An 18,475-nucleotide genomic window follows, 5' to 3' on the forward strand; every position below is an offset into this window, starting at 1 on the left:
GTGAGTTAGAGAATATGATATCATAAATAGAAATAAAGTCAATGGGAGGAGGAAACAACTTTGGAGAAAATGCTATATATGTATATAAATATTTAATTTGATGCGTGAGGTGTCCTAGTGGAATAATCCAGCAGACAACTGCAAATGCAGAATAGAGATCAGAAGGTAGAGCAAGCCTGTAATTATGAATATAGGAAAAACCAAGTAGAGATATTAACTGAAATCTTAAGATCAGTGAAAAACAGATTGTTAAGAATGAGGAAGGTGATGAGTATTAAGAAAGATCTATAGTCTGGGGAATAGAAAGAGAAAAAGGAGATAAGTTTGGAGATGATACAGGTATTCAGAGTGATAGAGCAAAACCAAGTGATTAGAGCTTCACAGGAACTGAAGTAGAACAAGGTTTCGAAATAGAGAGTGGGAACAATGTCAGATGTGCCATGGAGTTGTGATTGAGGGCAAAAATAGAAATCAGAGGTAGGGAATTTGCCATTGTTGATCTTTAAGATAATGGCTTAAAATATTGGTGAGGACAGACCCTAGATTTTAAAAAATTAATAATGAAAAGAGAGGAGAAAATCATTGATGCATAATTTTATTATTTTAGGTACATCAAATGCACAATCCATAAATGAAATTAATAAATTGAAATTCATCAAAACTAAAAATGTCTGCTCTTCAAATGAAACTATTAAAGCCATAAAAACTCAAGCCTCAGATTTGGGCTAAATATTTGCAAATCATATATTTAATAATGGAATTGTATCTAAAATATTTAAAGAACAAAAACAATCCAATAAAAATGGACAAAAAAGCTACAGATGGCAAATAAACAATAAAAATATGATCAACATCATCAGTCACTACTGAAAAGCAAATTAAAACCAAAATGAATTATTACTACATATCTATTAGGCTACCAAAAATTAACCAGGCAGACTATAACAAGTGTTGACAAGGATTGAAGAAACATGAACTTTCATACATTGCTGATGTAAAATGATGCAGTCATTTTGAAAAACAGTTTGGAAGTTTCTTAAAGTGTTCAATGTTCACCTAATATCTTATTCAGTCATTCCACTTCTAAGCATTTACCCAAGAGAAAGGAAAGCATATGCACATTCAAACACTTGTACACAAATGCTCATAGAACTTTTTTTGTAATTGCCAAAACCTAGACACAACCCAAATGTCCCCTGATATGTGAATGAATAAACAAATTGTTATATCCGTACAGTGGGACACTACAGAGCAATAAATGGAGTAAATTATTGATGCATGCTACAACCTGGGTGAATCTCAAAATTAGCCTGTTGAGTGAAAGAAGCCTGACAAAAGACTGTTCCATTTATATGAAATTCTAAGGAAATGCAAACTAATCCAAAGTGACAAGAAAGAGGAACAGTGGGGGCCTGGGAATGAGGGTAGGAGTAGGGTAAAGTGGAGAGTGGTGGAAGGGAGGGACTACAATGGGCATAATGAAATATTTTGGGAGATAATTAATAGGATTATTATCTTAATTTGTGGTATACATATGTCAAAACTGACCTTGAACACTTCAAATATGTTCAGCTTATTTTATGTTTGTTATACCTCAATAAAGCTGTTAAAAATATAGGCAAAGGGAAGAAGTTGAAAAAGCCCTTGTAAAGCTAAAAGAGTTTATTGATGAATAGTGGGAGAATAATTCCATCTACAGTATCTTTAGTACAGGTATGAATGGTTGTGTTAATTGATACAAGCAGTTCTCTGGCATCTGGATATTAGAGTGAGCAGGAGAAAAAATGATGAATTATATGAAGTCCTCCTGAACGTCATTTAACACACGTTCTTTTGTATTCCTTGCAAGTTGACTTTCCCTGCAGATGGGGAGAAAGGTAGATAAAAAAGATTAATGGCTTGATTAAGTATAGGTCAATTTTCATTTAATAAGGAAAACTCATTATATTTTATGAATGCTCCATTAGTCAACAAATAATTATTTTAAGTATCTGCTAACTTTCCCAACATGTGCTGGGGACAATGATAACACATACTTTATTAGAAAAGCTATAAGGAGATATCAGTTCATACATGTGGTTTGAAATTATATGTACCCCAGAGCAACATGCTCTTAAAGCTAACCTATTCCTTTGCATGCAGATTGATTATAAGTAGGATTTTTTAAAGAAGCTGTATCAGTTAAGGTGTGACCCACCTCATTCAAGATGGATTTTAATCCTATTATTGGAGTTCTTTTTGAGAGAATGAAATTCAGACAAAGAAAGCAAGCCATGCAAGCAAGAAGCTGAAAGCAACGAAACCCAGAAGAGAAGGGAGAGAACAGCAGATGCCACCATGTGTCTTGCCATGTGACAGAGAGCCCGAGGATCAATGGCAGCCAGTCTTCAGGAAGAAAGCATCTCCTTCAAAAAGCCTTGATTTGGACATTGTTCTCAGCCTCAAACTGCAAACTAATAAATTTCTATTGTTAAAATCCAACCCATTTTATAATATCTGCCCTCAGGATCCTAGGAAACAAAAACAATATGAAAAACAGTTTCTAGAATACAGTAAGGACTCAGGAAATAGTGGCTAATAAAAACCCAAAATATGGTTGGGAAAATAAGACATATACAGAAAAAAAATGTTTCCTTGCAAGCAAAGGGGTGTATATGTGTGTGTATGTGTGTGAGTGTGTTAGGCAAATAAAAACATCTAAAGGCTGGAGAAAGCTTGATAGGAATGGTCTTGAAAGAATTTGCAAAGACTGGGCAATTTAGCTGAGGTCTGAATAACAGATAATATTAGAGAACAATTAGTCGGGGTGAGAGGAAGGCAAGGATGACTGAACAGATGATGTGAGATAAAGATGATGTGGAGTAATTTGCAACATGAGCCAACAAGTCAAAAGGCAGAAGAAGATCTATACTGGGAGGCAGAGGAAAGACAATCAAGCATTTGGGCAATTCTCTTCAGCCAAAAGGGAGTCATCAATTTTTTTCAGTAAAAGAGTCATATGATGAAATTAATTTGGGGAGTATTTAGCTAAACCCAATGTTCAGGATAAATAAAAAGCAATAGGTACAGGAGTTGATGATGCCAATAAGGAATGTGTGTATTCACCAAGATGCAAATCTCTGACCTTGAGTGATAGCAGTGATCACAGGAAGGAAAATGGATGAAAAAAAACAAAATTAATAATATATGGGGTCAAGGAAAAGAAGTATTAAAATGGGTACTTCCTCATTCCAATCTGTGCTGCATTTAGAAACAAGCTTAAATGTCACAATGTATTGCTTAGTCTCAGCATTCTCTTCTTAAAATCAGTTATAGGATCACAATGCTTGTAGAACTAAATGTCAGCAACTTTTTGGATGATTGAAGGTCTTCCAGCATATAAGTTTAGATACTACAACTCCCTTCCAAGAACTCTCAATTGAAAACACTGTACTTTCACTTTTTTTACCTTTATTACTCTTGCCAGAGGCTGAAGTGCCCTTCCCTTCCCAAACCACTGGTCATTTCTTCCCATATTTCAAAATTAATTTCAAAAGCTGAATTTTACATAAAGCCAATGAGCTGTGTTTGCTCTTCTCTGTACTTCACTTACAGAAATTGGTTTACACAGTCATGGACTGTATACCTGTCTTATCACACCTACAGAATTAGATGTGTCTAAAGAGCAGAAAGCAGTCACATCCTGTTATCATCCCAGCATCTATCATAATATTTTGCACAATCTGATGCTCAATACATACTTGTTGAGTGAATGAATGAGGTGCCTGTCATTTATTGTCATATCCTTATTGTTGCAATTCTCTGAGGATTCTTTATATCCAAGAGAGAAAATTTTGGAATTCTACCTCTAGAATAGGAGAGGTTAAGAAACCTTGGATCCTTGAAGAAAAAACAATGTAAGTATATATGGGGAAGCACACAGGAAACCCAGTTCCTCATATCCCTGGGCTCTCATATCAGAAGAGGAGCCTAAAACCTGCAGTTTATAAAAGCCTGCTAATGAGGTGCTTGTTGTTGGGCCCAAACAAGCCCTTCCATTTTAGTGACACAGCCACTATCAAATAAGATCAGTTCAATATATGTAAACCCTAAGGTGCAGCTTACTTGCAGGACACCATATTTTCTGAAAGTCTATGGATACTTTTATAGGATTACCTCTCCAAAACAGAAAAAAAAAAAAAAAAGTCTCTTGGTAGTACTCTAAAGGAATTAAACCCAAGGGCAGTTGTCTTTGGAATGGATGTTAAGCAAGATAACAATAACAAACACAAATATTTATTCTTGTTAAGTGTTTCGCATTTACATTAAACTTTTAATTGTATTTCAATATATCTAATTCTTTAAATGTGACTGAAAAGTATATGTTAATATTTCTATTTTCCTACAAATGATATTGATAGAAGCTGGGGTTCAGAAAATTACAAAAATCGTCCAAGTCTCACAGATTGTAGATGACAACATTAATGCACTTTGCATAAAGCCATTTTGGAAAGTGGAAGGGGCTCAAGGAGCATTTTTTCTGATGTTTTTCATAACATCAATTACTGTACTTTCTAAATCTCAAATTTTCTCATATAAATACTTGAAATAGTGAAATGCACTGTCTACAACTGTGAGGCTAAGGTGACATTACACATGTGGAACTCATACCACATGGTCTAGCTAACATATAGTAGGTGCTAAGTAAATGCTAGTTGCCCTGCCTCTTTTTCCACACCCATTCCTTTGATGGAAAAACATTAACATATATATTATATATACTTACAAACACACATATATGTGGGCATAATAATGATGCAGATGTTAGACTCTTGCTTATAACATAGAAGAGCAGGTATAAAGCACCAACACATAATTTTGATAAGCATTCAGTTAAAGATGGCTTTACCTAGTACTAATGCCATTAGGCTGATGCATCCAGAATTTTACAAGACTCTACCAGCTATGTACCGAGTGCCAGACAGGTGAGGAAGGCCTGGGGCTCTTCAGACACATTAGGTGCAAATCACAAAAGGTAATAGCCTCCACCAAGAATACTGAGCGTATTTCAACATGTTGTGAAAGAACCATTTTCTTTTAATCTTGTTACCCCTGTTAGTAAAATCAGCCTGTATTGCCTCATAGAGAGATCAGCCTTCCATTTCAGAAATTCTATTCCTCCAGGAAAGAGGGAGAATTAAAAAGTGAAGATATGTTCATTGATAAGTAAAGTAGAAGAAAGTGTTATAATTTAAACAGAATTTTCAGCTAAAGGCAATAGGAACTTTTATTCAGCAGATAATTTAAGTTCTCACTAAAGTAGCCACCAGAGCCACTGGATATGCAGATATACAAAAATTGAGACTGCTGAACCTAAATGAAAGCAGTCGTTTTTCCAGATTATCTATCTTTAACGTTTTAAGAAAATTGTACAATTTTTAAACATCCATACTAGGTAATATATCTCCACATAGTCCTCAAAACATACATGTAGTCGAATGTTATTGCCCATGTAAGCAGTTTAGGAATGCCTCTGTTGACATGAATGTCACAACTAATTTAAGAAATAGAACTGAATCTATGCATTAACCATTATATCTGATTTTGAACAGGAATGACAGTTTTCTGTTATAACACGAGTGCACCATGAAATAAATAAGGCCTATTATAGTCATGAAAAATGGCATGTCACCCAACTTTCTTGAAGAGGTCTATTTATTTGCTTTTGTTCATAGTAGAAGCCATAACTTTAACTGAGCCCAACACTGTTATCTATATTAAAGGATGCCTCAAAGAAAAACCAGGCTTCCAGCTTAACTCAATTTATTTACTGAAATGAATAAAATAAGAACAAGCTTTGTGAGTAAAGATTTTTTTGGTGGGAAGTGACTTTCTGCTAATATTCTCAAATAAAGCTCAAATTTGGGTACATCAAGCTTTTCCATATTATACTAATTTTAAACTCTTTCTACACCAAGCTACATGAGTTATAGAATTATCCACTTTCTTTTTCAACATATTTGTTTCCAAGCTACTTACTTTGGGCAATTTCTGAAAAGAATAGAACTTCTCCTGAAAGGGGACAATTTGCCATTGATTCAAAGAAGTTTGCTACAAGTGTTAAAGACAATTCCAAGAGAGGGATATTAAGAAGGTTTATGCATTGGTGGTTATATTTGGAATAAATGCATGCCCTTATAAAGTGTCTGTTTTGGCTGGACAATTGAAGGAGACATCCTATGAAAATTCAGCCACATGGGTTTGTAGTCATATTTCATTGATGGAAGGGATGGCAAGGAACATAAAGTTTTATGAGAGGTGGGATCGCCACTTCCTGTGCTACAATGAAGAGTTCTGATGCAGCCTCCAACAACAAGGAAGAAGAGAGTCTGTATACAGAACCACCATCTTCTAGCTATATATAAAGGGTCAAGCCAAATGACGGGCACAGTCAAACTCGAGGCACCTCTTTCCACTGAACCACACAGCCTACTCTCCATACCTCACTATGTCTTGCAACAACTACTGCTCTAGAAACTACAGCTCAGGATCGCTCAGAAATTCCTGCCATGTTCCTGTCACCTCTTCCTTTGCCCTCTGCCCTACCAGTGTGGGCTATGGAGATGCCGTCTGCTTACCCAGTACCTGTCAAGGCAGTACCTGGATCCTGGACAACTGCCATGGGACATGTAGTGACCCAACTAAAGAGACCTGTGGTGAACCCACCAGCTGCCAGCCAGCCATCTGTGAGCCCAGCAACTGTGAAACTTCTTGCTGCTCTTCCACTGCATACTATGTGCCCAGACCCTGCCAAGGAAGCAGCTTTCTTCCTGCATCTTCCTACAACCATGGTTCCTGCTTTCCAGTACCCTATAGACCTCTGAACTATGGACCTAGCAGCTGCCGTCCACTCAGACCCCTACTCTACAGCTTCCAGCCCTTAGGCTATGCACCCAGTGGCTATCGACCCTTAAATTCTTTCTCTCATAGCTGCCGTCCCCTGAGCCTCCTCACATATGGACACCAACCCTTAGGTTGTTTGGCCGGTGGTCCTCAATCATTGAGTTTTGTGCCCAGCAGCCTCAGACCTCTGCAGCCTCTCTCTCGTGGTTGCCAACCGTTGACTCCTGTGGTCAGCACTTGTCATCCATCCTGCTATGCAGTGGGGAGCTGCTAACTTCCTGTTCCAGAGCACAATTCTGCTGAAGCACCAGGACCAAAGTTCCTACTTCATGAACTTTTGCTTCTTTCCTAGTAGTAACTGTTTTTCCTTGGTTTTACTATGCCTTATGTAATGCAAGTTGCTTCTTTCTGATTTTTAATGGTTTTCATGTCTCCTCAACCTCAAATAATTGGTTTACATGTTATTCAATGACACTCTCGTAGGAAGAATTAATTTGGTTCATATTGCAATAAAGTAGATTTGATCAGAATTATAGAATCTGGTTCATCAATGTGTCTTTGTTGCTTTATCTTAATACAGAAATTACCAACCTCAAATGCTTGCAATCTGAGTGACTAGAACAGGCAACCATATGTTCATACCTGACAGCAGGGGAATAGCTTGGTGGCTTATTCCACAAGCTGCTTTCTGGAACTTTGATCCTATGTTCTTGAGAGATGCAAATATCTTCTGGAGGAAGTTATTCTGAAAGGACAAAATTTCCAATGATCTTCCTCACCCTTCCCTCTTCCAGTGAACACACTTCCACCTGAATGTTCTTTCTAACTGCAAACTGAACCACATCTGTCTCACCCATTTAATGCTTTGATGGCTTATCATTGCCATACTATAAAAATCTAAACCCCTTCGTGAGAGGTCTGATTCGCTTCATTGTCTTTTTCTCCCTCCCCACTCTCTGACTTCATCCTCTTTGGCTCAACTTTACAAGCATTAAGTTTCCACAATCTCACAATTAGGTCCCTAAACATGCTGCTTTTGTGAGTCCTCAACCTTTTGCACACATCCTCATGAAGACTAGTGTCCTGTTCTGCTTTGTATATGCCTTGAAGACTCATATTCAGGTTTAAAACACAGATCCAGGTCATTTAGTAACTTATTGATTTATTCAGTTAATTCTGTAGAAAATGTATTGCCCACCTACCATGTGACAAGCCACAGTGTTCCTGGAAAAACAGAGACAGAGGTGAACAAGACAGACCTGAACCATCATAGAATCTACTAGAAAGAAGTCAGGCACTCAACCTATGGGACGTATCTGTATTAAGATGCATTTTTCCTCACTCAGCATAAAAATAGTGTAGAGGACATAGATTTCACCAAATAAAACTAAATTATAAAAACATGAATGTTCAGGTTTTTGAGAAACTGAAAACATGAATGTTCAGCATTTTGAGAAACTGAAATATCTAGAAACTGTGTCTGTATTCAAGAAAGACTATGACGTCAGCAGCTAACCTGCAGCTTCTCCTTTTCGCCAGGTGCGTGCCTGGAATCCCATGTTCATGCTGCTGTGTTTAAACCCACTCCTATTCTTTTGCCTTAACCACCTGGCTCCCTTGGCATGTTGCATTTGTGACATCTGCATCCTTCTTTTGTGAAACCTTCCCCAGTTCTTCTCCTCACCCTCACCCTAATGAATTGATCACACCTTGACTCAGCATGACTTTGACCTCATACGTACTTATGATGTTGAGCTTGCTGAACTCTTTACTTTTTAAAACCATTTTTATTGATATTTTAGTTGAAATATAACATACCAACCAATTGTGTAAATATCATAAGTCCACAGATATAGCCACTATTCTGACTGCCAACACAATTTTTAGGTTTGCCTGTTTTTGGACTTTATGTAAATTGAATTATATATATCCACTCTTTTGTCCCTGGCTTTCTTCACAAAATATTAAGTGTGTGAGATTCAACCACACAGTTGTGTATACCAGTAATAAGTTTGTTTTCTTGATATATAATGCTCAAAAAATTAATATCCCACCATGTATTTATATAGTTGGCTGTTGATGCGCAACTGGGTTGTTTCAAGTTGGGACATGTTGAGGATAATGCATAGAATATTATTTTATTCTTGTACATATCATTTGAAATGCATATGAAGATATTCCTATTGGGTAATACAGTTAGGAGTGGAACTGATAGGTTATGTGGCATATGCCTACTCAGCTTTTGTCAACACCATCACAAAGTTATATACTGCAGTTATATCAATATTGATTTCCACTGTCAGGACATGGGGGCTTCAGTTGATCTACATCCTTACTGATGATTAGAATCGTCAGTCTTTCTAATGTTGATCACTCTACTGCACGTGCATTTGTAACAAATTGTAGTTTTATTTTGCTTTTCACTGATGTCTCATGGGATTGCACTTTTTTTTTTTAATATTTCTTGGCGATCTGAATATCCTTTTGTGAGATAATTGTTTATCTCTTTGTTCATGTTTTAATTGGTTTATCTGTCTTCCCTTGGGATTGAAAGAATTGTTTATGTAGTCCAGATATTAGTTCTTTGTTGCTTTTTGTATTTTGAATACCTTTTTCCACAACAATGCTTGTCTTTTCACTCTTGATGATATGTTTGGATTAACAGAAGCTCCTTATTTTAAATTAGTCCAATTTATCAATCTTTTTCCTTTATGATTAGTACTTTTTTATCCTCTTCAAGAAATCCTTGACCACCCCAAACTCATGAAAATATTCTGTGTTAATTTTAGAAATATTTTGTTTTTCTTCAACACTTAAATATACCATAAATCTAAAATTGATTTTTGTATGCATTTGTGTATGGTATGAGGAAGGGGCCAAAATTCCAGTTGAACAAATGCCATTGGCTTAAATGATCCTCCTTTCCCTACTGTTTTTCAGTGCTATGCCCCCTTTTGTCATAAATCAAGTATCACTATGTGAGTGAGTCTATTAATAGACTCACTGTTCTGTTCCACTCAACATTTTTAGATCTTTATATGAATAACATGCTTTACCTTTTATGGTTTTATTCCCATTTCTAAACTCTTCTCTAGACTTTGAGCTCTTTGAGGACTGCTTTTTTGTTGGTACATGACTAGAAGCTCTGTTAATGTTTGTTGATTTGTATTGAAGTAAATTGTGTTTTGAGCAAATGGTTGTGGAAGCTAGGGAAATAGTTACTAAGATTAAGGATGGTGTTATTGGGAAATTATACAAGTTTTTCATTCTTTGGAGTTTTATTCTGTGCCATCTTTTCTTGATGCTAAGTAGTAACAGGTGTTCACTTCTTTCCACATGATTCAGAATTCAAAAGCTAGAATTTAAAGGGAATTTTGCATCTAATGTTCCATGATTAGATAGGGTCTACTAATATTTATACATTTCTTCACATGTGATAATTTTGTCTTTCCAGATAAGTATCACTTTCTTATTTTATTAATTCAATTACTTTAATATATGGCAAGGCAATTATAATTGTTCCTAATTTATCCAAGAACTTGCAGATTTCAAATAACTAATCTGGGGTTTACATCTAACCTTTCTCAAAGGCCACAGTTTCTCTACTTAATTACATTATGAATTTTAATATTAAGAATTATTTATTTGAGCCAATTAATGCCACTTCAATATACAAGTTGATATTATTACGGTTATTAGTCACGGTTCTTTAAGGAAACAGAAACAATAGGTGTGTGTGTGTGTATAGGTATATATGTGTGTGTATATATATGCATATATATTATGTAAATGTTATGAAATTTTAAATAGGAATTGGCTCATGCAGCTGTGGGGATGGGCAAGTCCAAATTCTTTAGGGCAGGCTGCAAGCTGGAAAATCTTATGAAAGTTTTTGATGAATTCCCTGGCCGAAGCTTGCTTGTGAAGTAGAGATGGAAATTCTCCTTCTGGTTGCTGAAATCATCAGTTCTCCTTTTAAGGATTTCAACTGGTTGCATGAGACTACTCTTATTGTTGAAGGCAATCTCCTCAGTTGATTGTAAATGTTATCAGCCATAGAAGTCCATTAAATATCCTCATGGCAACAATCAGGCCAGTGCTTCCTTAACCAAACAACTGGACACAATAACTTGACCAAGCTGACACATGAATATTAGCATCACAATTGCCTTCTAGTTTCATCTGTATAGTCCATATGACTCAAATACATGGAGATGATGTCTTTAAACTCATTTTCATAAGAAGTTCTTTATTAGTATCCAAGTACCAGTATGTGCTCCATGTGATTAACTTTCTTCACATAGTTATCTTTAAACAGTATACAACAATAAATGACTTCCTTTTGTTAAACCATAAGCTCAAATTATATGTCGTCCTTCCTAAATGAACCCTAATCAAGACAGCTTGTTAGTCTCCATCATAAACAGTGATGAAACATCAGAATAATCCCTGGGATTAAATCAGATTTCACATACCCAATATATGTGGAGAGATATACAGAATTTCTTTCTTGCTATCTTTTTCAAAATAGATTGAGGAAAACTAAACATTTCAGCCTAAATAATGGTTAGAGTCTTTAAATCAGTAATATATAAGAAAACAATGACGAGTTAATCTAACAGATATTTTGAGAATAAAATTTTGAATCTGAATTACTTCTCAAAGTTTACCTTTGAATAAGTGCTTCCCAATATAAAGAGTAGTTTCCTCATTCTCCACAAAGACATTATTTTTGCTTAAAGAACTTTGCTAGGCATTGGAAAAGGTGATCCATTGGGGCTGGCTCAAGGAATGTATGGACTTTAGTTTGAGATCTGACATGTAAAGACTTTGGAAGTCATTATTCCCATACTAAAATCAAGACAAAGCTGGGAAAACTGAAAATCAATGACTTTTCCTAGATCTTTCAGTTCACTGAAGTTTCAAGGCAAATCATCACCCCAAAATCTGGAGAGGTAAATGAATCCAAAAACTCCACAGCCAAGATCTGCCTACCTAAAGCTGCCTACTGTTTAGAACACCCAAACAGTAATTTTGAGGGATTTCTGAAGCCTAAGTGTAGACTAGCATGGGAGTGAGAAACTCTTGTGGTTCATAGTCTTGGGGTTATCCCCATATTTTCATGAATTTTCCATTCTAAATGTGTGCAGTTCTGAAACAAAGAGAAACATGGTAAGTTTAGTATCGTATGAATAACTTTCAGAAGTGCCCCTCCTGGCCAAGCTAGGAAGCATAGCTTTTCCTTTGCAATTTCCAATAACTTACAGATTTGATTATCATGGTTAACAGTTTTCAATACTAAGCTAATCAATCAATCCCTTGGAAACATCTTGCTCTCTTTTTGAAGTTTAGCAAATCACATGCAAAAAAGTAAATATGCCAAAGTCAGCATAACCCTGATTGTAAGCTTCAAAAGAAACAAAAAATTAAAAACTAATTCTATAACTTTTCTGACATATCTACCATGGCTGTTACTTAAATAGTATTTTTCTTTGTTCAGGGTCTAAGAATTTTCTCTTTTCAAATTATTTGGACACTTCTGCTTGTTTCGCTGATTTCATTACTTTTGTCATAGAGAGATTTGTTCTGCATATTTCAATGCATTCTGTTAATCAAACAGAGATATATCATTAGTGGATCATCATTATTGCCAACATGTTCACCATAAATATTGTCCTTATTTTTATTGAAAATGAGGATGTTCAAATGTTGATTGTGCATTGAAATGAAAGCGGGTTATACTCACTTCTTCCTTGTCTATTTTTTTCTGAGAAATATCCAACAATGAAAAGTAAAGATCTAATTTAAGAAATATAACATGAGGTCATTTATACTTCTGAGGTAGCTAGAAATTGTCTTGAGAAATAAGATTAATTAGGAAGACCCCGTGGATTAATGAAAATATTCATGTCCCATGCATATTCAAGTATTTTTAATATCTTGGAGGTAGTGACCTTTTCCAAGTGGATGAGTGCCCTTCAGGAAATATGTGACCCTCAAATATGCCATGAACAGACATTTTTCTGCACACAAGGCTCATATATAACATGTCATGCATAGAAAAGGCTATTAGTGAAAGGCTGTGGGATGAACTAACACAAAATGTTCAAAGTTCCTGTCCCACATAGGGTGGATTGAAGAGCAGTCCTTCTCTAGAGGCAGTGTAGTGTCAAACGTGTCACTCTGATAAAGGTCCCATACTTGAATCCAAAGAAACAACATTTCAAATTCGATATGTGACATTTACATCTTCCCGTCAGATATTGGAAATTTTCAGTTTCAGAAAACTAATCCCATAGAGTCAAATTATTTTCTGTGGTAATTTACTCTAATCATAGGATCACTGAATGCTCTGGGTCCTAAACATTTAACCCTACTTAGTAAATTCCCTAAAGTCTCATGCCAAATTCAATCAAATATGAAATTAATAAGCATCATATAATCATTTAATGCCTTATTGTGGAATGAATGATTAAATGTCAAGCTTTTTAATTACACCTGTGAACTAATCCAATATTGGATGCATTATGTTCTGTTTTCTAAACTATAAGTACACTGATCAGCTGTATCAAAAATTATGCCATGCTATTTAGCCAAATGTAGTACGTCCCCTTGTAAATGGAAACTTTCACATTTGAATGATTCTAGAAAATATGGCTACATGAAAGTTTGGAGTAATAGAAATTTAATTATGGGGAGTTAGTCTTTGTCATGTGGAAGGTACAGTTATCATTCCTGTTGTACCTGTTTGATTCTAATCAGATGACTGTGGACATTAACTTGTATGGTTTCCTAAGTCACAGTGAATCCTGGATCATAGGGGTCTCAGCTTTGTATTTCCTCTACCATGATCTTCATTTCCTATCCCAAACCCCCAAACAGTACTCCTACCTAAAAACAAATCTCAAAATAGTAAATATTATTGTTTGACTATTTGCATCTCTTTACAGTTATTTAGAAAATAAAGGAAGGATTGTAAAGATTGCAATATAGAGCACATTCAGGTAGATAAAATCAAACACAGACTTGGTTTTCTGCTGACCTCAAATAAGAACTTGTTTGAAAATGTTAAATCATTTTATTTCTTCGGCCTGAAGAAATGGAGTTTAATTAATGAGACATGTCACAGAATCTTCAGAAGAGCAAATGAACCCTGTCTAGCCACTTAAGTTCAATGGGTTCAGATGCAAATTGGGAGGACAGAAAATATAAATATTTTGCTGCCTCTGCCACTTTTTCATTCCTCCTGCATCCATACAAAAGTAGAAACTTTCCCTATTTCCCAATACAAATAGACCACTGTTAGAACTACACAACAGAAAAGAAAGAGCTCCCAAGGAAATGTTATGCAGCCCACACATAACACATTGCCTGTTCCTGTTTGCTGAAACAGCAGCTGTATTGGTGAGCCTTCATTCGCCATTAAAGTAGAGAAGCACTTCCCATTTTCTTTATGAAGTCCTTATTGGTTGATAAATACCTGAGATTCTCAAGCCGTTATGAGCTGCATCTCTGGAGGTGATGATGGCCTGTAAGATACATCTGTAATACAAATTTATGAATTGATTAGAGAACTTTCTCTACTGCAGTCCGAGAAGGATGCTATCTTTTAAAGCATACTTGACACGTTCTTCCCTATAGAGAAACCTAGTCTACATTGCTCTATTTATTATTAGGATGAACAGCATGGTAATACAAAACTTTCCTATTTCCTTCCCAGAAATGTGGAGAGGGGGTGGAGAAGAAAGAGAACAAAAACAAAATTTAAAAAATATATATATATAGGGAGGGGGAGGGCTTGAAAAGAATAAAAAAAGGAATTGTTCATGGATAAGGTTTAAAATTATGTTGATGAAGCTACAATTTAATACCTTGTTTAGTATTGAATCTCCAAGCACATTCACTCAACACATACCTTTGCATTGCTAGTATGTGCTGGACACTGTAGTAGGTGCTGACCATCGGCCATTTTTATGAATGCCCATGTTACTGAGTCTTCTACCTATATAAACAGGTAGTTTACATATACAGTCACTGGTTATTTCTTCCCATATTTCAAAATTAATTTCAAATGCCGAATTTTAGATAAAGCCAATGAGCTATGTTTGCTCTTCTCTGTACCTCACTTACAGAAATTGGTATACACAGTCATGGACTGTGTACCTGTCTTATCACACCTACAGAATTAGATGTGTCTAAAAAGCAGAAAGCAATCATATCCTGTTATCATCCCAGCATCTATCGTAATATTTTGCACACATCTGATGCTCAATAAATACTTGTTGAGTGAATGAATGAGGTGCCTGTCATTTATTGTCATATCCTTATTGTTGCAATTCTCTGAGGATTCTTTATATCCAAGAGAGAAAATTTTGGAATTCTACCTCTAGAATAGGAGAGGTAAGAAACCTTGGATCCTTGAAGAAAAAACAATGTAAGTATATATGGGGAAGCACACAGGATACCCAGTTCCTCATATCCCTGGGCTCTCATATCAGAAGAGGAGCCTAAAACCTGTAGTTTATAAAAGCCTGCTAATGAGGTGCTTGTTGTTGGGCCCAAACAAGCACTTCCATTTTAGTGACACAGCCACTATCAAATAAGATCAGTTCAATATATGTAAACCTTAAGGTGCAGCTTACTTTCAGGACACCATATTTTCTGAAAGTCTGCAGATACTTTTATAGGACTGCCTCTCCAGAACAGAAAAAAAAAAGTCTTGGTAGTACTATAAATCTCAAATTTTCTCATATAAATACTTGGAATCATGAAATGCACTGTCTAGAACCGTGACGCTAAGGTGACATTACACATGTGGAACTCATACCACATGGTCTAGCTAACACATAGTAGGTGCTAAATAAATGCTAGTTTCCCTGCCTCTTTTCCATACCCATTCCTTTGATGGAAAAACATTAACATATATATTATATATACTTACAAACACACATATATGTGGGCATACTAATCATGCAGATGTTAGACTTATAACATAGAAGAGCAGGTATAAAGCACCAACACATAATTTTGATAAGCATTCAGTTTAAGATGGATTTACCTATTACTAACGCCATAAGGCTGATGCATCCAGGATTTTACAAGACGCTACCAGCTGTGTACCGAGTGCCAGACAGGTGAGGAAGGCCTGGGGCTCTTCAGACACATGAGGTGCAAATCACAAAAGGTAATAGCCTCCACCAAGAATACTGAGCTTATTTCAACATGTTGTGAAAGAACCATTTTCTTTTAATCTTGTTACCCCTGTTAGTAAAATCAGCCTGTATTGCCTCATAGAGAGATCAGCCTTCCGTTTCAGAAATTCTATTCCTCCAGGAAAGAGGGAGAATTAAAAAGTGAAGATATGTTCATTGATAAGTAAAGTAGAAGAAAGTGTTATAATTTAAACAGAATTTTCAGCTAAAGGCAATAGGAACTTTTATTCAGCAGATAATTTAAGTTCTCACTGAAGTAGCCACCGGAGCCACTGGACATGCAGATATATAAAAATTGAGACTGTTGAATCTAAATGAAAGCAATCATTTTTCCAGATTATCTATCTTTTACTGTTTTAAGAAAATTGTACAATTTTTAAACATCCATACTAGGTAATATATCTCCACATAGTCCTCAAAACATACATGTAGTCGAATGTTATTGCCCATGTAAGCAGTTTAGGAATGCCTCTGTTGACATGAGTGTCACAACTAATCTAAGAAATAAAACTGAATCTATGCATTAACCATTATATCTGATTTTGACCAGGAATGATAGTTTTCTGTTATAACACGAGTGCACCATGAAATAAATAAGGCCTATTATAGTCATGAAAAATGGCATGTCACCCAACTTTCTTGAAGAGGTCTGTTTATTTGCTTTTGTTCATAGTAGAAGCCATAACTTTAACTGAGCCCAACACTATTATCTATATTAAAGATTACCACAAAGAAAAACCAGGCTTCCAACTTAACTCAATTTAGTTATTGAAATGAATAAAATGAGAACAAACTTTGTGAGTAAAGATATTTTTGGTGGGAAGTGACTTTCTCCTAGTATTCTCAAATAAAGCTGAAATTTGGGTACAAAAAATTTTTCCATATTATACTAATTTTAAACTCCTTTTACACCAAACTGCATGACTTATAGAATTATCCACTTTCTTTTTCAACATATTTGCTTCCAAGCTACTTACTTTGGGCAATTTCTGAAAAGAATAGAACTTCTCCTGAAAGGGGACAATTTGCCATTGATTCAAAGAAGTTTGCTACAAGTGTTAAAGACAATTCCAAGGGAGGGATATTAAGAAGGTTTCTGCATTGGTGGTTATATTTGGAATAAATGCATGCCCTTATAAAATGACTGTTTTGGTTGGACAATTGAAGGAGCCATCCTATTAAATTCAGCCACATGGGTTTGTAGTCATATTTCATTGATGGAAGTGATTGCAAGGAACATACAGTTTTATGAGAGGTGGGATCGCCACTTCCTGTGCTATAATGAAGAGTTCTGATGCAGCCTCCAACAACAAGGAAGAAGAGAGTCTGTATACAGAACCACCACCTTCTAGCTATATATAAAGGATCAAGCCAAATGTCGGGCCCAGTCAAACTAGAGGCACCTCTTTCCACTGAACCACACAGCCTACTCTCCATACCTCACTATGTCTTGCAACAACTACTGCTCTAGAAACTACAGCTCAGGATCGCTCAGAAATTCCTGCCATGTTCCTGTCACCTCTTCCTTTGCCCTCTGCCCTACCAATGTGGGCTATGGAGATGCCGTCTGCTTACCCAGTACCTGTCAAGGCAGTACCTGGATCCTGGACAACTGCCATGGGACATGTAGTGACCCAACTAAAGAGACCTGCGGTGAACCAACCAGCTGCCAGCCAGCCATCTGTGAGCCCAGCAACTGTGAAACTTCTTGCTGCTCTTCCACTGCATACTATGTGCCCAGACCCTGCCAAGGAACCAGCTTTCTTCCTGCATCTTCCTACAACCATGGTTCCTGCTTTCCAGTACCCTATAGACCTCTGAACTATGGACCTAGCAGCTGCCGTCCACTCAGGCACCTACTCTACAGCTTCCAGCCCTTAGGCTATGCACCCAGTGGCTATCGACCCTTAAATTCTTTCTCTCATAGCTGCCGTCCCCTGAGCCTCCTCACATATGGACACCAACCCTTAGGTTGTTTGGCTGGTGGTCCTCAATCATTGAGTTTTGTGCCCAGCAGCCTCAGACCTCTGCGGCCCCTCTCTCGTGGTTGCCAACCGTTGACTCCTGTGGTCAGCACTTGTCATCCATCCTGCTATGCAGTGGGGAGCTGCTAACTTCCTGTTCCAGAGCACAATTCTGCTGAAGCACCAGGACCAAAGTTCCTACTTCATAAACTTTTTGCTTCTTTCCTAGTAGTAACTGTTTTTCCTTGGTTTTACTATGCCTTATGTAATGCAAGTTGCTTCTTTCTGATTTTTAATGGTTTTCATGTCTCCTCAACCTCAAATAATTGGTTTACATGTTATTCAATGACACTCGTGTGTAGGAAGAATTAATTTGCTTCATATTGCAATAAAGTAGATTTGATCAGAATTATAGAA

At 36.4% G+C, this 18,475-nt stretch overlaps 2 protein-coding genes across 2 annotated transcripts; both read left to right on the forward strand.

The window, feature by feature from the left end:
* Positions 1-6,487: 6,487 nt before the first annotated feature.
* LOC119545496 (keratin-associated protein 26-1-like) lies at positions 6,488-7,156 on the forward strand. Its single transcript, XM_037851094.1, has one exon. The coding sequence runs from the start codon at positions 6,488-6,490 to the stop codon at positions 7,154-7,156; it is 669 nt and encodes a 222-aa protein (XP_037707022.1).
* A 10,383-nt stretch (positions 7,157-17,539) lies between these two features.
* LOC119545556 (keratin-associated protein 26-1-like) lies at positions 17,540-18,208 on the forward strand. Its single transcript, XM_037851210.1, has one exon. The coding sequence runs from the start codon at positions 17,540-17,542 to the stop codon at positions 18,206-18,208; it is 669 nt and encodes a 222-aa protein (XP_037707138.1).
* Positions 18,209-18,475: the final 267 nt, after the last annotated feature.

This window comes from Choloepus didactylus, chromosome 1 (genome assembly GCF_015220235.1).
Source record: "Choloepus didactylus isolate mChoDid1 chromosome 1, mChoDid1.pri, whole genome shotgun sequence".
NCBI lineage: Eukaryota > Metazoa > Chordata > Mammalia > Pilosa > Megalonychidae > Choloepus > Choloepus didactylus.

What these genes read in the sequence shown, in the direction of transcription:
- LOC119545556 (XM_037851210.1), top strand. Translation starts at nt 17,540, where the DNA reads ATGTCTTGCAACAACTACTGCTCTAGAAACTACAGCTCAGGATCGCTC.
- LOC119545496 (XM_037851094.1), top strand. Translation starts at nt 6,488, where the DNA reads ATGTCTTGCAACAACTACTGCTCTAGAAACTACAGCTCAGGATCGCTC.